The sequence below is a fragment of the Zootoca vivipara genome, chromosome 2, assembly GCF_965207765.1.
Source record: "Zootoca vivipara chromosome 2, rZooViv2.hap1.1, whole genome shotgun sequence".
Taxonomy (NCBI): domain Eukaryota; kingdom Metazoa; phylum Chordata; class Lepidosauria; order Squamata; family Lacertidae; genus Zootoca; species Zootoca vivipara.
The window spans coordinates 654,862-679,460 of NC_142584.1; the positions used below are offsets into that span (position 1 = coordinate 654,862).

The 24,599-nt window shown below is 44.3% G+C and overlaps 1 protein-coding gene across 1 annotated transcript; it reads left to right on the plus strand.

Annotated features, from left to right (window-relative positions):
* Positions 1–1,963: 1,963 nt before the first annotated feature.
* LOC118081444 (gametocyte-specific factor 1-like) lies at positions 1,964–20,124 on the plus strand. The gene is made up of 9 exons (XM_088662780.1): positions 1,964–2,175; positions 3,323–3,393; positions 5,854–5,950; positions 6,956–7,056; positions 9,671–9,797; positions 10,546–10,629; positions 10,903–10,966; positions 14,386–14,480; positions 18,592–20,124. The coding sequence occupies exons 2-9, from the start codon at positions 3,382–3,384 to the stop codon at positions 18,603–18,605; spliced, it is 594 nt and encodes a 197-aa protein (XP_088518906.1). The 5' UTR covers positions 1,964–2,175; positions 3,323–3,381; the 3' UTR covers positions 18,606–20,124.
* The last annotated feature ends 4,475 nt before the right edge of the window (positions 20,125–24,599 follow it).

Here is a 24,599-nt window from a genome sequence, read left to right on the forward strand (position 1 = left end):
GAGGAACGGTTGAAGGAGCTGGGTATCTAGCATGGAAAAGAGGAGACTGAGAGGAGATATGACAGCCATCTTCAAATATCTTAAGGGCTGTCACATGGAGGAGGGAGCAATGCTTGTTTTCTCCTGCTTTGGAGGGCAGGACCCGAATCCATGGATTCAAGTTACAGGAGAGTCTGACTAAACATCACGAATAACTTTCCGAAGGCGAGAGCTGTGAAATGACAGTAAAACGGACTCCCTCGGAAGCTGGTGGACTCTCCTTCCTTGGGGGTTTTCAATCAGAGTTGGATGGCCATCTGTCACAGGTGCTTTAGCTGAGATTCCTGCATTGCAGGGGTTGGACTAGATGACCCTTGGGGGTACCTTTCCAACTCTAAGGTTCCGTTATTCTAACTTTGGGCAAAACTAATAAAAGCTCAACAACTTTGGCCTTAAAAAAAAAGGCCCGACAACTTTTCTGTCCAGATTTTCACTGTTTGAAGCTTGACAACCCTATCTTACTCAATCTCTCACCTATGCCTTCACTGCTCACCCAAACCCCACCCCCACCTGTGTAAAGCCCACCACAAAATGAATATTTTACCAAGTCATCTAATGTTGGCACTATGGTTACTACTTTTTCCTCTAGAATGGTTGTTCAAAAGCAGCAAAGCAGGCAAAAATTCAAGAGAAGCTGTTTTGCCAATACTGGGACCTTTAAAACATTCACCCATTGAATGTCTTTTGTGCAATGCAGCTGTCAAACGCACAATACTCCACTACAATAATAATAATCGTGGGACCTGACAGCTAGAATTCTGAATAGAATGTATGGTTACATCATTGTAGCTAGTTTCTACTGATGGAGACTAGCCTAAAAAGGAGCAGGAAATAAGCCACATATTCTAACCGGGGGCAAAGACTTGTGAACTGTGTCTGAGCTAGTTTCACCTTCAACTGACAGGTTTTCAAAGGACCGAACAGAACAGTTTACACGCCAACAGCCCCTCCTCACAATAAATGAAAGTAATGAATGAAGGCTGAGTTAGAGCTGTTCTCTTGAAAAGCTCCATCAAGTCTTTGATTGAAAATTCTCTCTCTTTGAGATGTGAGTTAATGACATTTACGGGCCATTGACTAACAGTGCAAGCAATCTTACTGTGATTATTACAGCTTTAAAATGGATCGGGCATTTTGACGTGTCTGAAACAAATATGGGAGGCAGGGATACTCTTATACAAAGCAATCAGAGAATGGGCATGCAGTACAGGGGTCAGCAAACTTTTTCAGCAGGGGGCCAGTCCACTATCCCTCAGACCTTGTGGGGGGCCGGACTATATTTTGAAAAAAAAATATGAATGAATTCCTATGCCCCACAAATAACCCAGAGATGCATTTTAAATAAAAGGACACTTTCTACTCATGTAAAAACATGCTGATTCCTGGACCGTTTGCGGGCTGGATTTAGAAGGCGATTGGGCCGCATCTGGCCCCCTGGGGACCCCTGCAGTAAACTAAAAAGACAGCTTCACACACAAAGAAGTTTAAAGAAAAAAAAGGTGCAGGTGAGAAGACAGATGGACCTGCTTTCCCTTCTGTTCTAAGAAGAGTACAAAATAACTCTTCTATATACGTGTGGCAGTACTTTACAGTATTTTACAGTACTTATGTCCAAGGCTTTTGTCCACTTACAGAACAATTCTATGCACGTTTCCTCAGAATTCTAAGTCTTCAATGCAATTTATTCCTGATAAACATGTGTAAGACTGTTCCAACAAACCCTTGGCACCCTTGTCCATATCCTCAGAAAAAACGTCTTTATCCCTCACATGACACATCCAGATCGCCCCACTTGGACTCCTAAGAGTGACCTTACCTCATCCGCAGGGCTCGGGGCGCTTCGGGGCGACAGGGAAACCCCCCTTCGCCGGTTCCCAAGCGCTTCGCGGGGCGGACAAGTCACGAGGCGCGCCGAGAGCCTCGCGCGGGAAGCCGGGGGGCGGGGCTTGGCGGGTTCCACTGGAGGGCAAGGGCCCGGCGGGGGGCGGAGCCCAACTGGCGCCGCGCACCTGCCACCAGCCGCGCGTTCGAAAGCAGCGGCAGAAGGCAGAGAAGCGAGTGCGCACGCGCGGTGAGGGCGGGAGAGAACGCGCACGCCTTGGGAGGAGAGCGCCGTTTCCCTGGCGAGGCCAGCGGGTAAGCCGCCTTTTCCAAGGGCCTGCAGGCGGCGGCGGCGGCGGCGGGGGGGGGGGGGTATTTTCCTTAATGTTGTCATAATACTGTAGTGTAGTTGTTTTGTAAGCCACCTTGGGAGGGAGACCCTGTAAAGAGGTGCAAGGGCGCTAAAAGGGCCGGGTAGAATTTCTGTATATGAACAAAAAGGTGGTTTTGTCAGAGAGGGAAAATCATGAAAAGGGGGGGGGGGTGGAACTAAGATGGAGAATTATTATTAAAAGCACAGAGCTATAACCATCTTCCCAGAGCCCATGTTTATTTTCTCCAGGCCTCCCCTGCTCTCTCCATCTCACAACAACCCTGTGAAGTAGGCTAGGCGGAGATGCAGTGACTGGCCCAGGACCCCCCAGTGAATCCTGCAGTTGCTATTCTTGCAAAAGGGAAAACGGGTTTCCTCTTAATTCTTTATATATATATATATATAATTGCATTGTTATATCTAAAACTCACGAGCTGCCTTTTGTGTTCCCTATTGCACTGAGAAAAATAGATTACAGTAGTTGATAACTCTAGAATAGGCTATCCTGATACCTCAAACGTTTCAAAAGAAATGGAAATGAACTGCTGTCCTGTAATGTGCAAGCCTTTTCCAGGCAGGGGCCAATCAGCAAGTAACTTGTGTTTTAAGTTGCTGCCCCTGTGCCATACAGATCACACAGGATTGTTGTCAGGACATAAGGTAAAAAAAAAATGGACTGGGTAACCTTGGGTCCTCCAAACAGGGATGCCTACTTGAATAAAATATTGGGACTCTGCATAATCGATCACATGACATGGCGCACACACCCCATTTGAATGGGAATTTTCTTCAACTTCGTGGGTCCCAGCCCCCTCAAATATTTTATTGGTACAGTACAAAGGGACCTCAGCCCCTACCCTAGGAATTGGCTCTTAGGCCTTCCTATTACCCTGACCATTGCCCATACTTGCTCAGGCTGGTAGTTCAGCAACACACCTGCTGTAATAATTAGTCTTGAATAGAAAAAGAAATTGTGTGCCTCAGACTGGGCTCTCCCTCTGTGCATTGTCAGCTTTTAAAAAGTTAATAGATGAACATACATGTTTGTTTTTTTGTCTGTGCTTTTCTTTTTGTTCCCGATTGTCCCAGCCGTGCTAGGAATAGAATAATACTCCAAATTCAGACTGAGCAGAAAACAGAGACCAACAATGAGTCACAAGGTACTGTATACAGTATTTTAAACAGTTTTAAAGAATATTGGTGATTATGCTGCCAGGGCAGAGCAGGACTTTGGCAGCTTAGTGCCTCTTTGATCAAATTTTCCAGCTTTCTCTAAGGTGTATGTTGAGTTTACATAACTGAGGTAACTTTAAAATATTTGGTACTAGTAGCATAACATTTTCCATTATCAGTAATGCAACTTGAGTGTTGTCCCATCTTGATTTTGATGAACATTAGAAATGTGTACATTCCGATGCCACTGATATTTAGATGTCCAGACTTTCTACAGTGCTAGTGGTATTGGGCTTAAATAAGTTGAGGAACTCGAGCACAATGTGTGATGACTCACACATTCTCCAGTAGAATGTTACCTTCTTTGCTAGAATACCTATACTTTATTTATTTTTTTCAAAAAATTTTATTCTTTTTAACATTAATAAAGTAACAATACAATAACAAAAACAAGTAGAAGAATACATATACACACAAATACAAAACAGAAAAAAGAAAAAAGAAAAGAAAAATATCACAATTCTAAATCTTTATTCTAATCTTCTTACTACGACTTCCTCTGCTCCCTACTCGCTGCGATTCACTATTAATCACATATAGCAATTCTAGCTCATTATCCATTTCTAAGGTTACTATATCTCACTCCTCTTTTCTAATATTCTGTAAATATATTCGTCCTCTATCTTTCTTCACTTTACTTTCATACTACGCTGCAATTCCTAGTAACATTCAAAAATCCCTATCTTCTTAATCAATTACAATACTATATTTCTTCAAATAACTCTTAAAACTTGACCATTCTTCTTCTGTCGCTTTCTCCCCCTGGTCACGGAGTCTTCCGGTCAGATCAGCCAGTTCCATATAGTCCAACATTTTCATTTGCCATTCTTCCACTGAAGGTATCTCCTGTGTCTTCCACTTCTGTGCTATCAGCATTCTCGCTGCTGTTGTGGCATACAAAAAAACCGTAACCTCTTTCTTTGGTATCTCCCCCCCCCCCCAAATCCCCAACAAAAAGGCCTCTGGTTTCTTAATGAACGTATTTTTAAACATTTTCTTTAATTCGTTATAAATCTTATCCCAGAAGTCTTTTACCTTGGGGCAAGTCCACCACATATAATAAAACGTCCCTTCTCTTTCTTTACATTTCCAACACTTATTATCATGTGTGTGGTACATCTTTGCTAACTTAACTGGGGTAGAATACCTATACTTTAAGTAAGCATCCCACTTGCTGTCCCCACCCCGAAAAATTGCAGAACACAGAAGAGTTGCAATTTTCTGTACGCCTTGTTCATATAGCTTAATTGTTAAACCATGTGGGTGAGAATTGTCTGTTCATGAAAATGATTTGAAAGTGAGGTTTTCCACACTAACAATTTGCAACCCAATCTTGGTAAGTGTACTGCAGACATTGGCTGTGCATTCAGTGTAAACACCCACCCCATTTAAACTGTCTTTCATAATAGTAGATCATATTATTGCATGGCAAGTAAGACTTGCTACCAGGCAGGGAAGCTTTACAAAAGCTGCAGCTGTGGGGTTTTTTTAAAACACGTTTAGCTCCTAGGAAGTGGGGCTTCTGTGTCTTCCATTGCTACAGCCCTACACCATCATATCCCCATTGCAAACCCCACTGAGTTGAAAAACAGATCGTGGTGTGATGGGGGGAAACAAGGTGAAATCTGGTGTGTGCACAAGCCCTCGTATACACAAATTAACACAGCCTTCTCAGTAGTTGCACCTGCCCTCCCATCAGATGTTAAGGAAATAAACCTCTATCTGACTTTTAGAAGACATCTGAAGGCAGCCCTGAATAGGGAGATTTAAATGTTTTAATTAATTTTTAATACCTTGCTGTGTTGTAATTTGTTTGAATCCACCCAGAGTGCCTGGAGTAGCCCAGCCAGGTGGGCAGCATTTAAATGATTATGATGGTGATTAGACAGGAAATTGAGAAATCCCAATGTTTTAGGGAAGACTGGTGGCCTGTAATGCCAGCTTTGGCAAAAGTATATCTAAAATAATTGCCTCAAAAATACTGTCTTTTTGTGCAAAGTGAAGAAAAACAAGTAAGCCCATTAGGAAGGAAATACTAATTATTTTTGTTATTTGTAGGGAAGATGGGTTTCTGTATTACCATTATGAAAACTCAATAAAGCAATAAGGTGTATGTATTTTTTTTAAATTTCCCCTGTTTTTTCGTAGCATTAGCCAGGTGCTTTTCTGTCTCTTGTGGGAATGTGCTATAAAAGTGTGTATGCAGAAAGGAGATTACACGTTTGCTTTTTGGTACAGTCATTCATGAGCTTTTAGAATCGAGAGAAAATTGAAGGGAAATAACTGCTCCATATATATGAGACTAGTTTATGTACATCTAATCTCTATGACCGAGTTTGCTTCTTAACCAAAATGATTTTTGTTAACTTCTGGTTTCTGGTCTTTAGGGCAGATATTATGTCTCAGAGACTCAGCAGCATAGTTACCATAGCTTTGCACAAAATTCCATCAGTTTCTCTAATCTGGAAATGGAAGACAACTATGGCAAGTACCATTTTTTTCCTTTCTTATTGTTGTGCTCATAACCATTCCACAGAATTTTGACTCTGTGTAGGAGACTGTTTCAAATATTCAGCTGTGAAGCTCCCTAAAGGACAAAATGCAGCAATAAAACATTGTGATCCATACAAAACTCTGCTGTTGGATAAATGATTTATACTTAAGCACAGCATACATTTACTTAGCAATATACAATATGTTATGAGCATGTTTTATTTTTTATCTTCCTACTAGATTTGGTAGTTATTTCTCAGTGCAGTTGGGGAGATTCAGCACTGGGTGGCACTTTGGCCACCGGTGAGATTTAGTTCATAGAGCATATTGATGGTAATAGTGATATACTGTAGAAGGAAAGGAAAGCAGTTTACACCTGATGAATAAAAGACCATCTCCAGACCTACTAAGAGGCTTCTCCAACCCCTTCTGGTTTTGACAAATGTAAAACTATTGCCAAACTCCGTGTGGGCTTCTTTCATAACTGTAAAGACCAGAAATAGGTTTTTCATGTTTTTTGAAATGAAACGCAGAGGAACCCGCGAAATCTGCAATATGATGCTCTGTAGCAAAGTCTTAATACAAAGGCACTCAAACCAAGACCCACTTGTCTTATGAGACCATTGGGGGAAATGTAGCCATACCTCTTCAATTTCCTTGAAGAACTCTTTTAATTGGACTGCCTAATTGAGTAGCTTCAGGGATTCAGTTCCTTGGAACTTGCGCTTTCTTTCATAAATGTGCTCATTAACGTCTACAGCAGTCTTGCACCACTGACTACATTTTCTTTGTTTAGTATCCTAATCATCTAAATCTTTCAAGTGGGTGTAATTAGACACTAAACCTGAAGTAATTCTGCGGTTATGGAATACTGAGAACCAATAGCTTTTCTCAGTTATCTGATTAATTTCAATATGTTAATATGTTCCCACTTTTTAACTGTGATACATCCTTTAGACCACAAAGAATGCTTCCATCTTTGTTGTTTTTTTCTAGTTGATGCTTCAGATCCTGATAAACTAATACAGTGTCCATATGACAAGAATCATAAAATCAGGGCATGTAGGTTCCCCTACCACCTTGTCAAGTGTCGTAAGGTAGGAAATGTAGATTCTGTTATTGAGTGTGTGGAGCCTGTATCTTGTTGCTTTATAGTTGACTTAAGGTAAAGGTAAAGGGACCCCTGACCATTAGGTCCAGTCGTGACCGACTCTGGGGTTGCGCGCTCATCTCGCATTATTGGCCGAGGGAGCCGGCGTATAGCGTCCAGGTCATGTGGCCAGCATGACAAAGCCGCTTCTGGCCAACCAGAGCAGCACATGGAAACGCCGTTTACCTTCCCGCTGTAGCGGTTCCTATTTATCTACTTGCATTTTGACGTGCTTTCGAACTGCTAGGTTGGCAGGAGCTGGGACCAAGCAACGGGAGCTCACCGCATCACAGGGATTCGAACCGCCGACCTTCTGATCAGCAAGCCCTAGGCTCAGTGGTTTAACCCACAGCGCCACCTGGGCCCCAATAGTTGACTTAACCTAAGAATAAAAGAAGAGCTTGTTGAATCAGGCCAATATCCAATCTAGCTGGAGGGTGCCCGGGAGGGACACAGCTGCTCCGGCAGCAAACCCCACACTGCTTTTTCAGGCACTACTGGGCATGCGCGCGTTCCTCTCGGGCGCCCTCAGGACACAGTTGCTTCGGCGTGCACCTAGCCCCACAGCGTGCCCTGCACCCTAGCAAGCAAGCACACACACACACACGCACACACGGCGCCAGCAGGGCTTGTTACGGCCCTGGAAAGAGGCAGCCCACCCCACTTGCTCGGATGAAGGGAAACGTGGGGGCAAGCAGAAGACAGAGCACCTTCTCAGGCTCCCTCTGCCAGGGCCAGGGCTGGGCTGCGGAGGGAGTGGGCAGCCACCTTCCTTTCTTCCTGGTCCCTCCCTCCCTCCACAGCTCAGCCACTTTTTCAACCTTTTTCAGGGTTATTTCAGACATCATGATACATCACTGTATTGCAATGGTTAGCTGGTGATACACCATATTTACTTGAATCTAATGCTCACCTTTTTTGGCCAAATTATGTTGCAAAAATTAAGGTGCGCATTAGATTCAATGGCCCATTAAACTTGAGTAAATGTGGTTTTACAATGTTGGAAACCAGATATCATCCAGCCCCACCTGGGGCACTCCTACTTTCCACATTCCTGTTATCTAACCAGTTTCTGATTGAGCTAAGCGGACTCATGAGTCTTTGAAAGCTTTGTTGAAAAGCTTTTTGGAAGTCCAAGTATACTGTGTCAGCTGGATCACCTCTGTCTGTATGCTTGTTGACACTTGGGATGTGTCAGTTCTATTACTCTTTGCACTGAATCACCCAAGTGTATAGTTGGAACAGACCCTGAAGGTCATCTAGCCCAAACCATTTATGACAGATGGCCATACAATCTCTGCTTAAAACCCTCCAAGCAAGGAGAGTCCACCTTGCAATGGAAAGGTATATATATCCTAGTACCAAGTATTGTGGACGCGGGTGGCGCTGTGGGTTAAACCACAGAGCCTAGGGCTTGCCAATCAGAAGGTCAGCGGTTCGAATCCCCGCAATGGGGTGAGCTCCCATTGCTCGGTCCCTGCTTCTGCCAACCTAGCAGTTCGAAAGCACATCAAAGTGCAAGTAGATAAATAGGCACCGCTCTGGCCGGAAGGTAAACGGTGTTTCCGTGTGCTGCTCTGGTTCACCAGAAGTGGCTCTGACATGCTGGCCAGATGACCCGGAAGCTGTATGCCGGCTCCCTCGGCCAATAACGCAAGATGAGCGCCGCAACCCCAGAGTCAGCCACGACTGGAGCTAATGGTCAGGGGTCCCTTTACAATACCAAGTATTGTAGGGGCAACATTTCTCTACGCATTATGTAGTTCTGGAGTTAACTGGAAAAAATGAGCATCAGGTCAGATGGCTGGTGTGCACTTAATGGGAGGGAGGTTTCAGTCTATCTCCACACTTAGTCTTTTTTTTAAATGTCCTTTATTTGATAAAATTCATCTTACACAAACTAAGGACGTTTTGGTCAGGCCCAGTGGAAAGGTGGATATTTCTCAGCTGTAAAGGCCTGGTTTGTGCATAATGCGAAGCAGTGTTTTGTTTCCATGTCCAAACCCAGCCCAGCAGACTAACCATGAGAGTGCTTGCATGTCTAAGCAACTCTTGCTGACACTTTTTCTGAAAAAGCCCTTGTTTCTAACTTTGCTTGAAAGCAGGCTTTTCTCCTACCCCATTTCTCCAGGGGAAGCCCTTGCTCACAAGCTTAGACAAAGCCACCTGCTTTGTGAAGAGAAAAACTGCAGTGGACCATGCTGCTGTCTTTAAGTAACATATATGCTGTTAGTTAAGGCATTGGTTAACTGATACCCAGCTAGCCTGATTATTTAACCTCTTTACAATAAAATAATTAACTCTTTGTGGAAAGAAAAACACCACTGACCTTTCACAGCATGCATACACAAATCAAGACTTCAAGCTGCTAGGGCAGAACTCCTGATTTCCTAGTTGATTTGCATGTTTGTTTTCAGTGAGCCTATTGTGTACTTGTTCTACAGCTAATACCTTTTGCCATGCACATAATCAGGGTTGTCTGAAATATACGTACTGTATATAGTTTGATAGTTCTGTATTGCATAGCTTTAAAATAAGAGAGCCATGTCTTTGTTTTCTAGAACCATCCTGATTTAGTGCAGCAACTGGTCACATGCCCATTTAATGCCCGTCATCAGGTCCCCAGAGGAGAGATCAGTCAACACATATCAAGCTGTGATGACAAAAGGTGCATTGAGCAAGACATTGGTAAGAAATTTTTCAGTATGAATTAATGGCTGGCAGCTGCCTCTTACCTTGACTTTTAACATTTCAAAGGGATTGCTCTCAGTCTTCTATAATTCCTTTTTGAATCTATAACGCATGTTTGTGGTGCCTGTTTGATTGTGATTTGGGTAGAATATTTTTTTTTCTTGCTGAGCATGCAAGCTTTTTCAGCACCTGGCTTCATCAGGCTAGTGACTTTTATTGTTGAATATTGTATCAAAAATTACTCACATTAAGATGAAACCTACTTGGCATTTGAGTTAATACGAGACAAGAAGGGCCAGGGTCATAAAAATTGTGGGTAACTCACGGCTCCTGTTCACTAGATGTTTGAAGTCTCTTCTCCAGCAGGCAAGTTTGGCTATGCAAAGATGGACAAGATATAAAAGAACCAATACAGCTTGGACAGCTTTGAACCCAAAGCTGGGTTCAAACCCCTAATCGAAGAAGACTTGGCCTTACAGGGCCAGCACGGGCATAATTCTGGCCGACATCTTGTTAGACTCCTGCCACCCACCACAGCTTTGCTGCTTAAAAATGTTATCTGTGCTTGGTCATTAAAGAATTGGGCAGATTAAGATCAGGGTGTTTGGAAATTAGGTCCGTATTTCTGTCACGCACGTAGCCAAGGAAGGGCTGTGGTGTTCTAGAAAAGGCAGGCTTGGTGCCCAGCACTGCGTTAGGAACTTCATAAAATGTTTTTTCTCACAAAGAAACTTCTTTCATTTAGCAAGCCATGGGGATAGCCGCAGAAGAGAGGTTAATGTGGTCAGCTCCTGGCAATCTCCTCCATGCGAAGAAGACTGGGACAGAGGTGAGACTCTTGTGTTTCTGATACTTCGCTAGAATATCTGCAAGACCAAGGGCCTGTCCCCTCCTGAAACTGTAATGATCTTAGTAAGAAGGAATGCTTTTTTCAAACACCTGTTCTGCCCCAGCTATTATTTTCCATCACCTGTGATGGGAAGAAAACATGTTGTACAACTTGAGGTAAATGACTAAATTAAATAGCTGTGTTTGCTCAGGCAGCACTGCATTCCGTGCTTCTCATGTGTGGCTTCAGTAATATTTTTGTTTTCCTTGACAGACGTAGCAAGCCAATCGAACTCTGTCTTCATTTGGGGCACAAGCCACCATGGTGAGGCAAGCAGGTAAAGTTGGGTTATCTGGCACTGCCAAGATGAAGGTCATATTCATCTTTTCCTTCCTTTGCGATTGTTTGTTGTGGACAGAGAAATAATTCTTTTTTAAAAAAAGAATGTTTGGGAAGTTACCATGAACAATGTCAGCTAGCTTACACTTGTGGGGGGGATATACCTCCTTCAGATCTTTGCATAGGTTTAACACATGAGGGAGAGTTTTGATGAGTTGGCAGGATGACAGCTCTCGTGATGCTGAGGCTTGTTTCATGTAAGCTTTTCTTGCTGTCTGCCCTGCCCCCCCCAAACACTCGCACACACAGCTCAATCTTCCCCAGTCTGTGTCAGATGGGAGTTGTAGTCCAAAGCTTCTGGGGGATGCCAGGTTGGGGAATACTGGATTATAGCTAACTGGATTACTGTGGAAGCTTCTGGACATCCTGCCCACTAACAAGCAGCACAATTGCATGTTTGTTGTTGTTGTTTAGTCGTTTAGTTGTGTCCGACTCTTCGTGACCCCATGGACCAGAGCACGCCAGGCACTCCTGTCTTGCACTGCCTCCCGCAGTTTGGTCAAACTCATGTTCGTAGCTTCGAGAACACTGTCCAACCATCTTGTCCTCTGACGTCCCCTTCTCCTAGTGCCCTCCATCTTTCCCAACATCAGGGTCTCCAACCAGGAACTTGCAGTGAACCATGACTTAGCCTCAAGGTGCTTCCTAGTGGGTGAGTTATAAACTCCCAGGCACAAGAGGAACCCTCACCCTCCAATCCAATTAGGGTTACAATAGCTGCCTTCCGGTCACACAGATGGCACTCAGAGGGCAATGCAGTAGTCCAAGTGGGAGGGCATTGGAACATGGACTGCTGAGGCCATGCTATATTGACCCAGGAACAGCCACAACTGGCAAACTAATCTAAGCTTGGACATAAGCACTCCTAGCCAAAGCAGCTACTTGAGACATGTTCGAATCCAGGGTGGGATTCAGCTAACAAGCCCCACTAGGGATGATCTGCCCCCCTCTACAGCTTTGAGCTGGGTTTTTTGTGCTGCACTCCAAGCACCACAGGAGCACAGCACAATTGCTGGAACAACCCCCCAACTTGGACTTGTGGGGGTATAGTCTCTGAGACAAGAATGCACCTTTTGAGAGAGCAGTCCTAACAACAACCAGAAGTCTTGATTGATAACCACTGCCAGGCAATTTTTTGATCCCTGGGAAAACTTTCTACTGTTTCCTAGCAATGAGCCTTGGGGGATGCTCCTCCTTGGCGTGAGAACTGCATTATGTTGTAGATCCAGTACCTTATAGTGGCATTACTCTCCATCTTCTGAGTCTGACGGTCCCTAGTCATAATGGGCTGTGGTAGGTAGGCGGTTCCCTGCATCTCCTTCTCCCTAGCATTGTTTCAGTTGCAGTGCTAAAAGACCTACTGCTAGGCAGCTGTATTAAAAAACAAACAAACCCTGGCAGCATGTTTAGTTTGTCATGACCCCTCACAAATAATCATTTTAGCAACTGGGAATCTGTAGACTATTAGTGCTCAGAGTTGGAAATAATATTGTCACCTGCAAAGTATAATCACAATTTAAAGGTGGAAAACCAGGAGTAATGTCTGGTCTGTCTCAGCCTTATAAACTGACTCCTTCCATTGTATTAACTGTGGATAAGCAGCAAGTGGTTTTTATCTTTGTCCCTTTTAAACACATAACAAACACTCAGCATGAATGTGTTTCAAGACTAATTAACAAGTTGCTTTTCACTGTTTTAAACCTTGTTATTTCAGTGACTAGAGCTTTTACTTTGTTTACTGCACTTTATCTTAGCCTGAAGAGTGAAAAGAGCATTTATAATCTGCCCTTCACCACCCAAAGGCCCCGGGGCAAAAAATGCATACACTTTCAATTAACAACATGAAGCTAAAACAAAATACAGCAACAATATATTTAACACAAAAAATCACAGAACAATAAAACTACAAAGCAGCAGTTAAATCAAAGCACTCTCAGCGCACCTCATCCCTGTCTAGAAGCCTGTCCAAAGTGGTCTGTGCTTCTTCACTGCAAAACGTGTTGAGGTGAGATGGACCTCAGAGGGGAGGTCGTTCCAGAGAAATGGAGCTGCCACAGAGAAAGCCCTCCCATGGGCCCCCACACCACGAACCTCGTTGGGCAGGGAGACACCAAAAATGCCCCCCCCCCATAAAACTCGTAAAGCACAGGCAGGTCGATGTGAAAGGACATTCTTTCAGATGTCTGGAATGAAATCTTTCAGGGCCTTCTCATCATAGGCACCTTACATCAGGCCCAGAAGACAGTCGGCACCCAAAGAAGTTGCCTCAAATAGGTAACATATGCAGACCATCAGCCGCACCCATTAACGCTCTGTCTGCTGCATTTTGCACCACTTGCAACCTCCAGACTGTTTTCAAGGGTAGTGCCATGTAGAGTGAATTGTGGTAGTCCAGGCTGGAATTTCTCAGGGCATGGATAACTAAGCTATAGCTGTTCAAGGAAGGCCTTAGCTGGCAAACCAAGCAAAGCTCAAGCCGCCTAAGCTTCCAGTGACATAGGTGGGTGGCTTCAGGACAAGTCCCAAGCTACAAATCTGTTGTTTCAAGGGAAGTGCGATGCTGTCTAGAGCAGGACATCTCCCCCAAATCATGGACCCAGGAACCTTCCACAGTGCCTTCCATTTTTTTAGTTTGAGTTTCTTAGCCTGCACCCAGGCTAATTATTTATCATAATTATTTTTAACTTCTTCCTTTCCCTTCACCAGGACAGCTTAAATGAATAAAAAAATGTTAAAAAACAGATTACAAATACAGTATAAATTTCAAGTGCCAAAGACCAGGGTTTTATTTGTTACCCTTTTGCTTAACACTATTGCGATATCAGAGTGAAATTGCAGTGAAATTGTTTAGTCGTGTCCGACTCTTCGTGACCCCATGGGCCATAGCACGCCAGGCACTCCTGTCTTCCACTGCCTCCCGCAGTTTGGTCAGACTCATGTTGGTGGCTTCGAGAACACAGTCCAACCATCTCGTCCTCTGTCGTCCCCTTCTCCTTGTGAAATTATTAGGTGTGATCTATTATCTGGAAGCTTCCAATGGACTTCTCCGCTATGTATTCACTGAGTGACCTTCAACAAGCCACTCTCTCAGCCTTAATTCTCCCTCTCTGATATGGGAATGATACTGCCCAAAGGATTACTGTAAGTGCGTAGTAGATGGCACCGGCAAGTCTGTTTTTTCAAATACATATTTTAGAGCAGGTGCTGCAGGAGTGGCCTGTATGCTAGAATTCATGATGGTGCTTGTGTGGTTTGGTTTGCTTCTTAATGGATTGCGTATGTTTCTAAGTTACTTCACGCGTGTGAAATAAAAAGGAACACATTAATTTTTCATTCCTTCTCCCCCCTGCCCCACAGTTCTGGATCAAGCCCAGCTGTGGGACATAAGAACCACCTAGCTTCAGGACTACGGGCTCCCAGGTCCCTGCCACATGTCCTACCATGGAAGAACAGTAAGTGACGCTGGAACTGTATCCATAGTCTACATTGGACCATGAGCTCCTATGCCACTTTAGTTTGGCCCCTTGGCTCTTGCTAGGAGGGTGGAGCCAGAGCAACGAATGTAAATTTGACCTTAGTACAGTAAGCTACTTTCTATATCCCCTTGCATACCCCTCTCTATATTCCATGCAGACAAGCAAGAGGCATCATCACAGCTCAGTATCACATTCCAGCCTGGCAAAAACACTCCAGGTGCAAAGCAGGGCCAAGGAAGGGAAGAATTCTGAGGGCCAGAGAGGTCTGGGGGGTTGCATTTTAGTCTGAGGTTCCCCACCCTGGCTTAGTGTTAAATCTAAAATCAGGCTTATCTCTCCCAGGCAAGCAGCAAGTGGTAAGTCATAGGAGAAACAGAACACAGTCTTGTGAATTTGGTGTAAGACAAACCATGAAGCCAGGTTCACACATAACTAAGACAGCCATGGCTGGGCCCCTGTTAGTTCAGCTGCATTTTGCCCATTGATCACATATATGAATGGGAATGTTGAATGAAGAGTTTTAGTTTTGCTCTAGTCTAACTGGACAAGAGATGGCACTGTTTGCCTCTGCCTCCTGACAAGCAGCTGCCTTGAAATACAAGTTTAGTAGTGCTTTGGAAGAAGCCCGTCTGGGAACATAAATAGTATCTGGTATTTAAGTGAGCCCAAAACAGTTGTGGGGGTTTTCAGTATCCCCTCCTGCTAAATTCAATGGCAGCTTTGTGGTGAACAGCTGCATTAGGTTTACAAAGTCTCCTCTCCTTCAGTTCTCATGTGCAGTAACAACCAGGAATGTATTTGCATGGAATTATTTTTGTCCCCTTCCCGGGTGAAGTGGCTGAGCAACTCAGCATTCCTCTCCCCCACCCGTTGTTCTATCCCTGTGGTGACAAAATGCCCCTTCCCTCTTAAGGGTTGTGGATACAAGGAGAAGTGTGAAGGTCTTTCCATTCTTCTGTTTCTGGACTTCTTTCCATGGAAAATGTGTGAATGTGCTCTTTTTCATGCAAGACTAATAAATATGGTGGCAGCTGCAGTAACTAAATTGGTGGCTACATGCTGTAGCTTTCTGCAGCGGCTAGCAAGTTTTTCCCGGCTGTGCCCTCTCTGTGCTGGGAGTAGAGGCGAGGGTAGAGGCAGTGCTACATAAACAACAGAAAAAACAGAGAAATTCTCATGTGTGTGTACACATATCTATAATAATTCCTTATGCAAGACTTCCTGCTTTGTCTGAAAAAATGACTATCACTTAATATGGATACATTATCCTTCACACCCTTTAATTATCATGTGCGTAATCTAGCCTTCCCCAACATGGTTCCCTTCAGCTGAAAAAAAAATGCTTAGTTCCCCCTCCCTTCCCTAGCCCCATTTTGCCTGATGAAGACAGGGGTGGGGAAGTGTGGCCCTCCAGGTTTTGGCAGCTCCTCTGGTGCTAATTATCATTATGGTCCAGAGTGTTGAACTATCCAAGAGAATCTGCAGTAATGCATATTTTCCTGCTGTTTGCTCATGAGTGGCTGATAGAGGATGGACAGAGCACTCCATCTATCCAACTTAAAGGTAAAGGGGACCCCTGACCATTAGGTCCAGTCGTGACCAACTCTGAGGTTGCGGCGCTCATCTCGCTTTATTGGCCGAGGGAGCTGGCGTACAGCTTCCAGGTCATATGGCCTGCATGACTAAGCTGCTTCTGGCGAACCAGAGCAGCACACAGAAACGATGTTTACCTTCCCACTGTATTTATCTACTTGCACTTTGACGTGCTTTCGAACTGCTAGGTTGGCAGGAGTAGGGACCGAGCAATGGGAGCTCACCCTGTTGTGGGGATTCGAACTGCCAACCTACTGATCAGCAAGCCCTAGGCTCTGGTTTAACCCACAGCGCCACCCACGTCCCTCCTATCCAACTTACATAAGTAATAAAAACAGGCTGATTAAAATAAACAAATTGCAGGCTGGAAATGCAGCCAGCTGGCAAATATGAATATGTTCCTACTTTTTAAGTTGCTCAGCAACATTCATGTTAAAAATACCTCTGGGGGTACATTCACTTTTTATAATAAAAATTGTGGGAGTTAAGTAGTCCTGCTCTACTTAATCTAAGCTTTTCCTTAAGGCTAGGGGGATAGGAAGGATCTGCAGAAGCCAGCCACCACTCTTGGTGTGGCAAGCAAAGTGCTGCCCAAAGGTTTTAATTTGAAATAGGGGTGTGCCCTCTCTAAATTTGTCACTCTTTAGGTTATTGTGAGATGGAGCTCCATGTTGCAGCCTCTGTTGTAGTGCCCTGCCTTTTCCCTTCTACTCTGTTGGAGCAGCTAACAAAAATGGAGCCTGGAAATATTTTTTATTTGCCCCAGGCCAATGACTAATTCTGAACATGCTTCATGTCAAGGGACGCATTCCTTTCCTTGTCCACCTGGAGGAGATCATGGCAATGAAGAGGTGGAAGAACATGAGTTCTGCTTTCTAATATGAAATTATCCCATCTTTCTTGACAATAGCTTTATAGGAAGAACTGGGAAATGCTATGAGCAAATATTTGAGGTACCGTATATGCAGGCCTGGTCAAAGAAAGGAAGCAGGAGCCTGGTATAAATAGGAAACAGTATAAACAGGAAACATAAATAGGACCACCTTCCTGACGGTGAGAAGTGGCTTTTAAAACAGAGAAAGACTAGAGGGAGAAACCTCTGATCTGAAGCTGGGTAAAGGTGAAATCAGAGCCAGCCTGACCTACTTGTTGATTCATAAGACCTCTTAAAACCTCTCCAAATTTTTATAACCAGTTTCAAATTCTGCAAAGTGCCCTTTAGCTTGCCTTCTGATGTGTGTGCACAAATCACCTTCTGCTCTGGTTCAGTGAAAGGAAGTGAAATGCATTAATGTATTAATCAAGGTGATAAGCAGCTGGGTGGAGTCATGGTGCAGTTGAAAGTACCTTAGAGTAGTTCTGCATTTTAAAATGCCCCATTAGGCACGCTGTTTTTAGAACAGCAATTCAAACATCCCTTCTTTTTCTCCTTTTTCCCTTTTTCAGATTATAAAATTTAATCATCTAGAAAAGAATTACCTAGCAGGACTCGTGTTTGTGTCACATTTTGTCCACATTCTTTAGGAAAGCATAACTCAGTACTGTAGAGTACAGTATATAAAATGTTAAACCTCTAAGCTATTGTCAACTTTGGGCTGTCACTAATTTTCTTGAAGGATGGAAAGAATAAAGCTTTCCATGTGTTCAGAGGATTGTCATCTTGGTCCCAGATTCAGAGGATGGAAAATACCAATAACCTCTACTCTGCACTGATAAATCCCATTGGCCTGCTGATAATCTAGGCTTGATGAGTATTTGGCAGAGTTAAATCTCTTGAAATGGATGGCTTTGAAAGGACGATACCTCAAACACAGTGGAAAATTCAGTAGTTCAATCTCAAATTTTCAGAATCCCAACTTTGTAAATATGGTAATTTTGGTAGTCTGAATACCTTGTTCAGGATAAATCATTGGTGCTCAGAAATAAAGCAGTTAATATATTGTGATGTGCTTGTTTTTAATCCAAGAAGATGAATTTGCCTCTGGATTTTACTCCTCACATGTTGTTTAGTACCTACCGTATCTCAGTTTGATAGCCTTGCTACCATCATGGCTCTCTTCTTGAATTACTCTAGAACTGCTACTACAATTTCAGTTTAGCAAGAACTCCTCAGAGAATGCATTCTTTGCCTGAAGTTAAATCCAGGAATAGTGTGACAGAGTTCATTTTGTTCAAGTAAACTGCAAAACCCTTCCCCAGCTCCTCATGTGGCTGTAAGAAGGTATAAACTCTGTTTTCTTGTAATGCATATCAACAAAGAGTGGTACAGATTCTGTTTGCTTGCAGTTTGAGTGTTTAACCTGTTGGGCTATTTTTGCCCTTCCTGCATATCTCTGTGAGCAAGTAAACTGTGAGAAGGATCGGTGGTGCTGTTTTGAGATAATGGCCTTTATGCTAGTGGGATCACAAAGCCATTTTGCCTGACACATTGTGCGTGGATTATCATGGCTTCTATTTTAGGGCCTAAAATTGCTTGCTTTTTATTTAATTGCAGATGCTGCAAATTGAGGACTCTGGCAGAAGCTGTCCCTTCCAATGGCTATCAAGTGCTCATTCTCTACTACTCTCTTAGAACGGCTGGACTGCCAATGAAGAAACTCAGATTAAACAGTTCCTGTTTGGGTGGGCTAAACTAAACAAGCCCTGAATATTAAAAGTCTTAATCTTAAATGTGGCAGTTAACAATCTAGTTGTGTATGGTATGTTAATGGGCATTATGAACCAGGAACAACTCTTGTTCCTGGTTCATAATGCCTATTAATTAACATATAATTAACATAACAACATATATAAGCCTAGAGAAATAAAATGGCTTTTTGCAAAAGTTAAGTGACAGGCGGGAGAAGTTCATTCCTAATCACTGGAAATAGTTTTTTTAAAACCCTCCAGATGAGGATTTAGGAGGGTGGGTGGGGGGTCCACTTAGCACACAATCAAAACTGGTGATGTTGTTCTGAGCTAACCTAATTATTTTTACTGTGTTGAGTTTGCATGTTTTTCAAAACAAATCATCAGTTCAGCCGACTGGTCTACTTGCACCCCTTCATGCCCATGTGGGTGTTGATCACCTCTGCCACCAGTGTCTACCTTTTGCCACCTTGCCTGGAGAGGATTGAAGAATGCCCCCATAGTAAAAGGCTTCCTGCCCGTTGGAAATGGCACTGATTTTAAAGGGCAGGTTGAAATTATAAAGTGGCACAATCCATGCCTGTGATGTTGCTGCCAGATCTATCTTCTTTGCCATCCACCTTTTAGATGCTCGCATCCCTGAAAGAGACTCAAGAGTAGGATGAAAGAGCACAACATATACAAGTCAACCAATTGTATCCTGTCTGTGCTGTCTTGCTTTGTCAGGGCCGACGCCCGTTAACCTTTCGTGGCATGCCAAGGAATTACCTGGAAGTCGTCGGGACACAGTGACATCATTATCTGGGTGCTCCCCAGCTGCCATAGGCAGAGAGCTGACATGGGACGGGCGGAGTTATTTCCCATTAATCTGTGTGACAGAGTAAGCCTGGCCATTCCAGTCCATTCCCTGGCATGCATAAAGAGTTACTTTAGTTGTCCCTTTTCACATCAGTGGTGAAGCCTTGCTATCAATGTATGATCATAAAGCTGATGCCATGAAAAGGTGCTTTCTTGGAGAAATGCCGGGCTTTAATTTTCATTTTGCAACATTTCTGAAAGAATTTTGGCAAATACACAATTTGGCCACTGATAGTTCCTTTTCTCTATCAGGGTTACTTCAATAGAAGGGGCATGTTTAGTTGCTGAAAATTAGATGTTTATTGAATTTAAACATTCACCCCAAACAGCTGCATTGTCAAGTTTAAGCCCCAAAATACTTCCCAGCTACCTTTGTAGATTTTTTTTTCTGTTGGCATGGTAATTCTAGATCCTGAGGAAATGGCTACTTTGATTTCTGTTGAATAGTTAAATTTATCCCTGTTTTCTGACAGTGTTTCTGCAAAAAGAAATTGGCTGTAAATAATTTAAAAGCAGCAATTATTAAAAGAATTCTAGGTAATATGTTGTTGCCTCCTTGATCTCTAATTCAAGAAAGACCACTTACTCTGAAAACTGGTAAAGGCTACTGGGATCGGTGTTAGGACATTTTAGAGTTTGGACTGCCCCCACTTTTATTTTAAAGTGTTAACATGTATTGCTTTGTTTAATTTCAAAATGTGGCAAGCAGGCCCTGCTGCATTTGGAAGACCCTCTTGTTCATTCTTCTGAGTTGGGCCCTGGACAGACCTTTGCCCCAAAGTCCTGCTCTGACTGACCCGCAGGGTGGTATCCTGTAGCCCTCTTTCAAATGTTTCCAGGACTGGTACTTTGGGGATTGGTGTTGTGGAGCCTTAGCAGAGAGAGGAGGGCTGCCACAGAAGCAAGCAGCGATAACGGCCAGAGAAAATGGGCCAACCAGTGAGCAACAGAGGTGAGAAGGTGGTAAGCCCACCGAGGGCATCTTGCCCAAGCACCCTCCAGAGCCTGGATCTGGCACTCTGTTTGCTTGGTACTTAAATGGGTTGTCATTCAAGCTTCTACCCAGGGGTCAGCAGGGGGCCGGTCCACTGTACCTCATACCTTGTGGGGGGCCGGACTATATTTTGGGGGGGAAATTGAACGAATTCCTATGCCCCACAAATAACCCAGAGGTGCATTTTAAATAAAAGGACACATTCTACTCATGTAAAAACAGGTTGATTCCTGGACCGGGCTGGATTTAGAAGGCGATTGGGCCGCATCCGGCCCCCGGGCCTTAGTTTGCCTACCCATGTTCTACCCCATGGTATCTTGAGCAGGGGCGTCGCAAGGGGGGTGATGGGGGCGGTGCGCTACCACGACGGCGGCCCCAATGTTTCTGGCTGCCATCTGCCTCTCTATTGAGTGGCATGTGAAGCAGCCAACGAATCTCGCCTCGCCCCTCCCAGGGAGCGGCTTTGAACAGGAGGAAGCAAAAGCGCTACGGAGCGGGTTTGCCACCGCCGCCACTCTAGCATTGGGATCCGAGGATCTGGGCGCTGGAGCAGCGGCAAACCGCTCTGTAGTGCGCACGCGCAGCAAACTGCTCCATAGCACATGCGTCATGATGTAGCAATGTGTGTGTGTGATTGCTAAAGCAGTAGAGCCAGTTAGTATTCATTGATGCTATTAATGAAGCTTTTATGAATTCTTGGTTGATCTTATCCTTGCATGTTGCACTCTGCCTCAGTCACCCCCCACTGACCCTCCTTGATCCCCCCACATTTTTTGCCACCCCTTGCAGAGCATTTCCTACCCCTTGCCTGCTCTCCAGCAGCCACTGTGAGTTGCCCAAGGGTGGTGGCAGCCACAGAGAGACCAGGGAGAGGCAGCGGGGTCCTCCCTCGCAGCAGCCGTCGCTCAGGACAATCCCTGGCTCGTGTTCCTCCCTGAGCTCGGTGGCACTGGTGGGGAAAATCCAGGATCAAATCAGAAGCTGGGATGTCTTCCATAATTCTGGGTCTGTCCCTGGAAAATTGGGGCACTTGGTGGGTGTGTGGTACTGGAACATGTTATTCTGGTTTAACTAAAAGTTTGTTGCACTTAATGAGGCTTCCATGTTTGTATATTACATACAGGATGTTTGATTAACATAACGTGCTCCAACACTCATTGACGGCTTACAGAAATGAGCAGCCCATAAAAGGAGGTCATGTTTAAGATTTGCTCTCACCGTGGCCAGCTGACCTGAGCCCAGCCGCACTCTCCCAGCCACTGCCTCTGACAGCGGAGGTAGAACACAGCCCTTGTGGCTCATAGCCAGCGATGGCCTTCTCTCCCATGAATTTGTCTCACTCTTTTGGAGCCATCCTCAACTGATAGCCATCACCACTTCTTAGGTTAGCAGCCACCATAGCCTTACCTTCCAAGTCCTGGACTGCAGAATCTGGGACAGGCAGCCGTCTGACACCGGAAGTTGCGTCAACGTAACTTCCAGTGTCGCTTTGCCCTTCTATGGGCACCAAAAATGGCCGCCGCTGGCTTCAAAAGTAGCTTCTACGCATGACCGGAAGTGCATCAACGCAACTTCCGGTGTCGCTACACCCATCTATGGTCACCCAAAATGGCCGCTGCCGACACCGGAAGTCGCGTCTACGCACTTCCGGTCATGCGTGGATGCGACTTTTGAAGCCGGCGGTGGCCATTTTTTGTGCCCATAGAAGGGCAAATCAGAAAGAAAGAAAAATGGCCGCCGGCAGGAGAAAATAACGGAGAAAAACGGGAGACAAAGTGATACGGGGGACCACCGGGAAAAGGTAAGTAAAAACAGGGGTTTCCCGGGGAAAACGGGGTACTTGGCAGCTATGCACCATAGGTCAACCACATGCTGTGTGAAAAAGGGCTTCTGTCTGCCCCGAACCTTCCCACATTCAGATTTGTTGGATGTCCTTAAGTTCTAATGTTATGAGACGGGGAGAAAAACTTTCTGTCCATTTTCTCCACATTTTGCATAGTTTTATACACCTAAATCATGTCATCCTCTCATCGCCTTTTCTCTAGGTTTAAGCCCCCAAATGTTGTAGCCTTTCCTCCAAGGGGAGTTTGGTATAAAATGCAATAAACAGACCGTAGCCAGGCCTTGGCTACTGGCAGTTTGTGGAACGTCCCGGCCTCTTATTTGCAGGGCCTGCCCACCCCCCCCACCCCCACGCCTGTGAATCCACAGGCACAGATGCTTTCGCCATGACTCCACCAGATGACGCTGCTTTAATACTGGTGGCTCTGCATGTTTACAGGTCTCACCTGTGGGATGTGACTGACAGGTTCTTACACTCTCTCGCATGCCAGACAGCTTGCCATGCCAGACAGCATGAGGTAATTGCATGGGAGGAATTCACACTTCTTCCCAAGCACCTGGTGGGATCGGGTGTAGGTCTTTGGACGTTTAGTTTGTATGATACAATGAAGGCCATTCTGCTGGAAGTGGAGCGGCAACAAGAGAGCAGCCACAGCCAACCCACCGGGGGGGGGGGAGGAATTACCCTTTGAAATATTTTGCCCCTTTTCCAATTTTCCATTATTATTATTATTATATTTTTAAAAACCCTGCTTATTGGCAGTGAAGGATAATGGTGCAAGACGTATTCTGTTTCTGAGCAATGAGGAAAACTTGCTCTTATTTTCCACTTGTTATAAGAATTCTAAGGTCCCAAATATAAAACAAACGTTCGTAAATTTACAAGGCAAACACAGACATAAGTATATAAACCACGTGTCTGAAACAGTCAAGGAGAGCAATCCTGAAACCATTTTGACTCCCATATTGACCTCAAATGTTTCTCTGCAGGAAGGAAGAAAATGGGAAAGCCTCTCTACCGTGTTTCTCCGAAAATAAGACACCGTCTTATATTTATTTTCCCTCAAAAACACACTATGGCTTATTTTCAGGGGATGTCTCATTTTTTCCCTCCTCCTCCTGCCGCGGCCGGCATTGCTGCTGCGCCTATCACTATGTCTTATTTTCGGGGTATGGCTTATATTCCTTGAATGCTTAAAAATCCTGCTACGGCTTATTTTATGGCTACAACTTATTTTCAGAGAAACAGGGTATTGTCTTTTGCTTACCTGTCTTTAGGCCGTCTTTGTGTATGAATAGGGTGAGCCTGTGACCTGGATTCAGGAACTAAGTATTTAGCATCTCAAAAGGAATGGCCAGGCAGCCCAGGTGGAGCAATCAGTGACCGTTGTCAGGTATCCTGACAAAACAGGATTTCTGTTGTAGACTGCCTCCTGTGATGTATTTCGGGCCACCTTCTGTGTATATGTATAATGTTTTGGGGGCTGGTCTTGAGCTACAGGGTGGGCAATTTCAAAAGTCTATATAAGGACTTGCACACCATTGTTCGGGGTTCCTCTCCTCCCTCCCTGTGTGGGGTAAGTAGGGAACCCTGTTGCAACAGTTTAATAAAGATCAGGCTTACTAGCTGCTTTGCTTCTCAATATTCTCTCTTTTTTTTTTTAACATAATTTTTATTGATTTTACAAATTACAAAAAATGGTACATACATGAACACCTTTTCCACCTTCTTCCCACCCCCCTCCATGGGTCCTCCCCTGCCACAGAAGTATCCCACGCAGGTGAACAGTCAGAGATGGTCCATTTTATGGTTGGATTTCTGTCCTCCTCCCCCTCCCCTGCCCCAAAGCCCCCCCCCTGCCACCAGAGAGCTCCAGGAAATCAGGGCAGTACGCAGGAAGGCATCCATCCAACCATCTATTCTCATACCAAAAAAGAATAAAAAAAACAAAAAAACAAAGCAAAAATAATCTTTTTTCCACTCATAATTAATAAACCATATTTTGTGGGCTTCCCCGACCTCCCCTCTTCCCCGGTTTTCGTCCCTTTTTTATCCTCTACAACAGTTTCTTAATCTATAAAATAATTACCTTTATACCTCATACTATTTTAAAACTTGACTATTATCATTTTCACCGAATATCTAAATCACTAAAAAATCGAACTCCAATTTTTATTCC

What these genes read in the sequence shown, in the direction of transcription:
- LOC118081444 (XM_088662780.1), top strand. An exon ending in ACCTTGTCAAGTGTCGTAAG is followed by an intron (nt 7,057 to 9,670) that starts GTAGGAAATGTA and finishes TTTGTTTTCTAG; the next exon opens with AACCATCCTGATTTAGTGCA. An exon ending in CGAAGAAGACTGGGACAGAG is followed by an intron (nt 10,630 to 10,902) that starts GTGAGACTCTTG and finishes TTTCCTTGACAG; the next exon opens with ACGTAGCAAGCCAATCGAAC.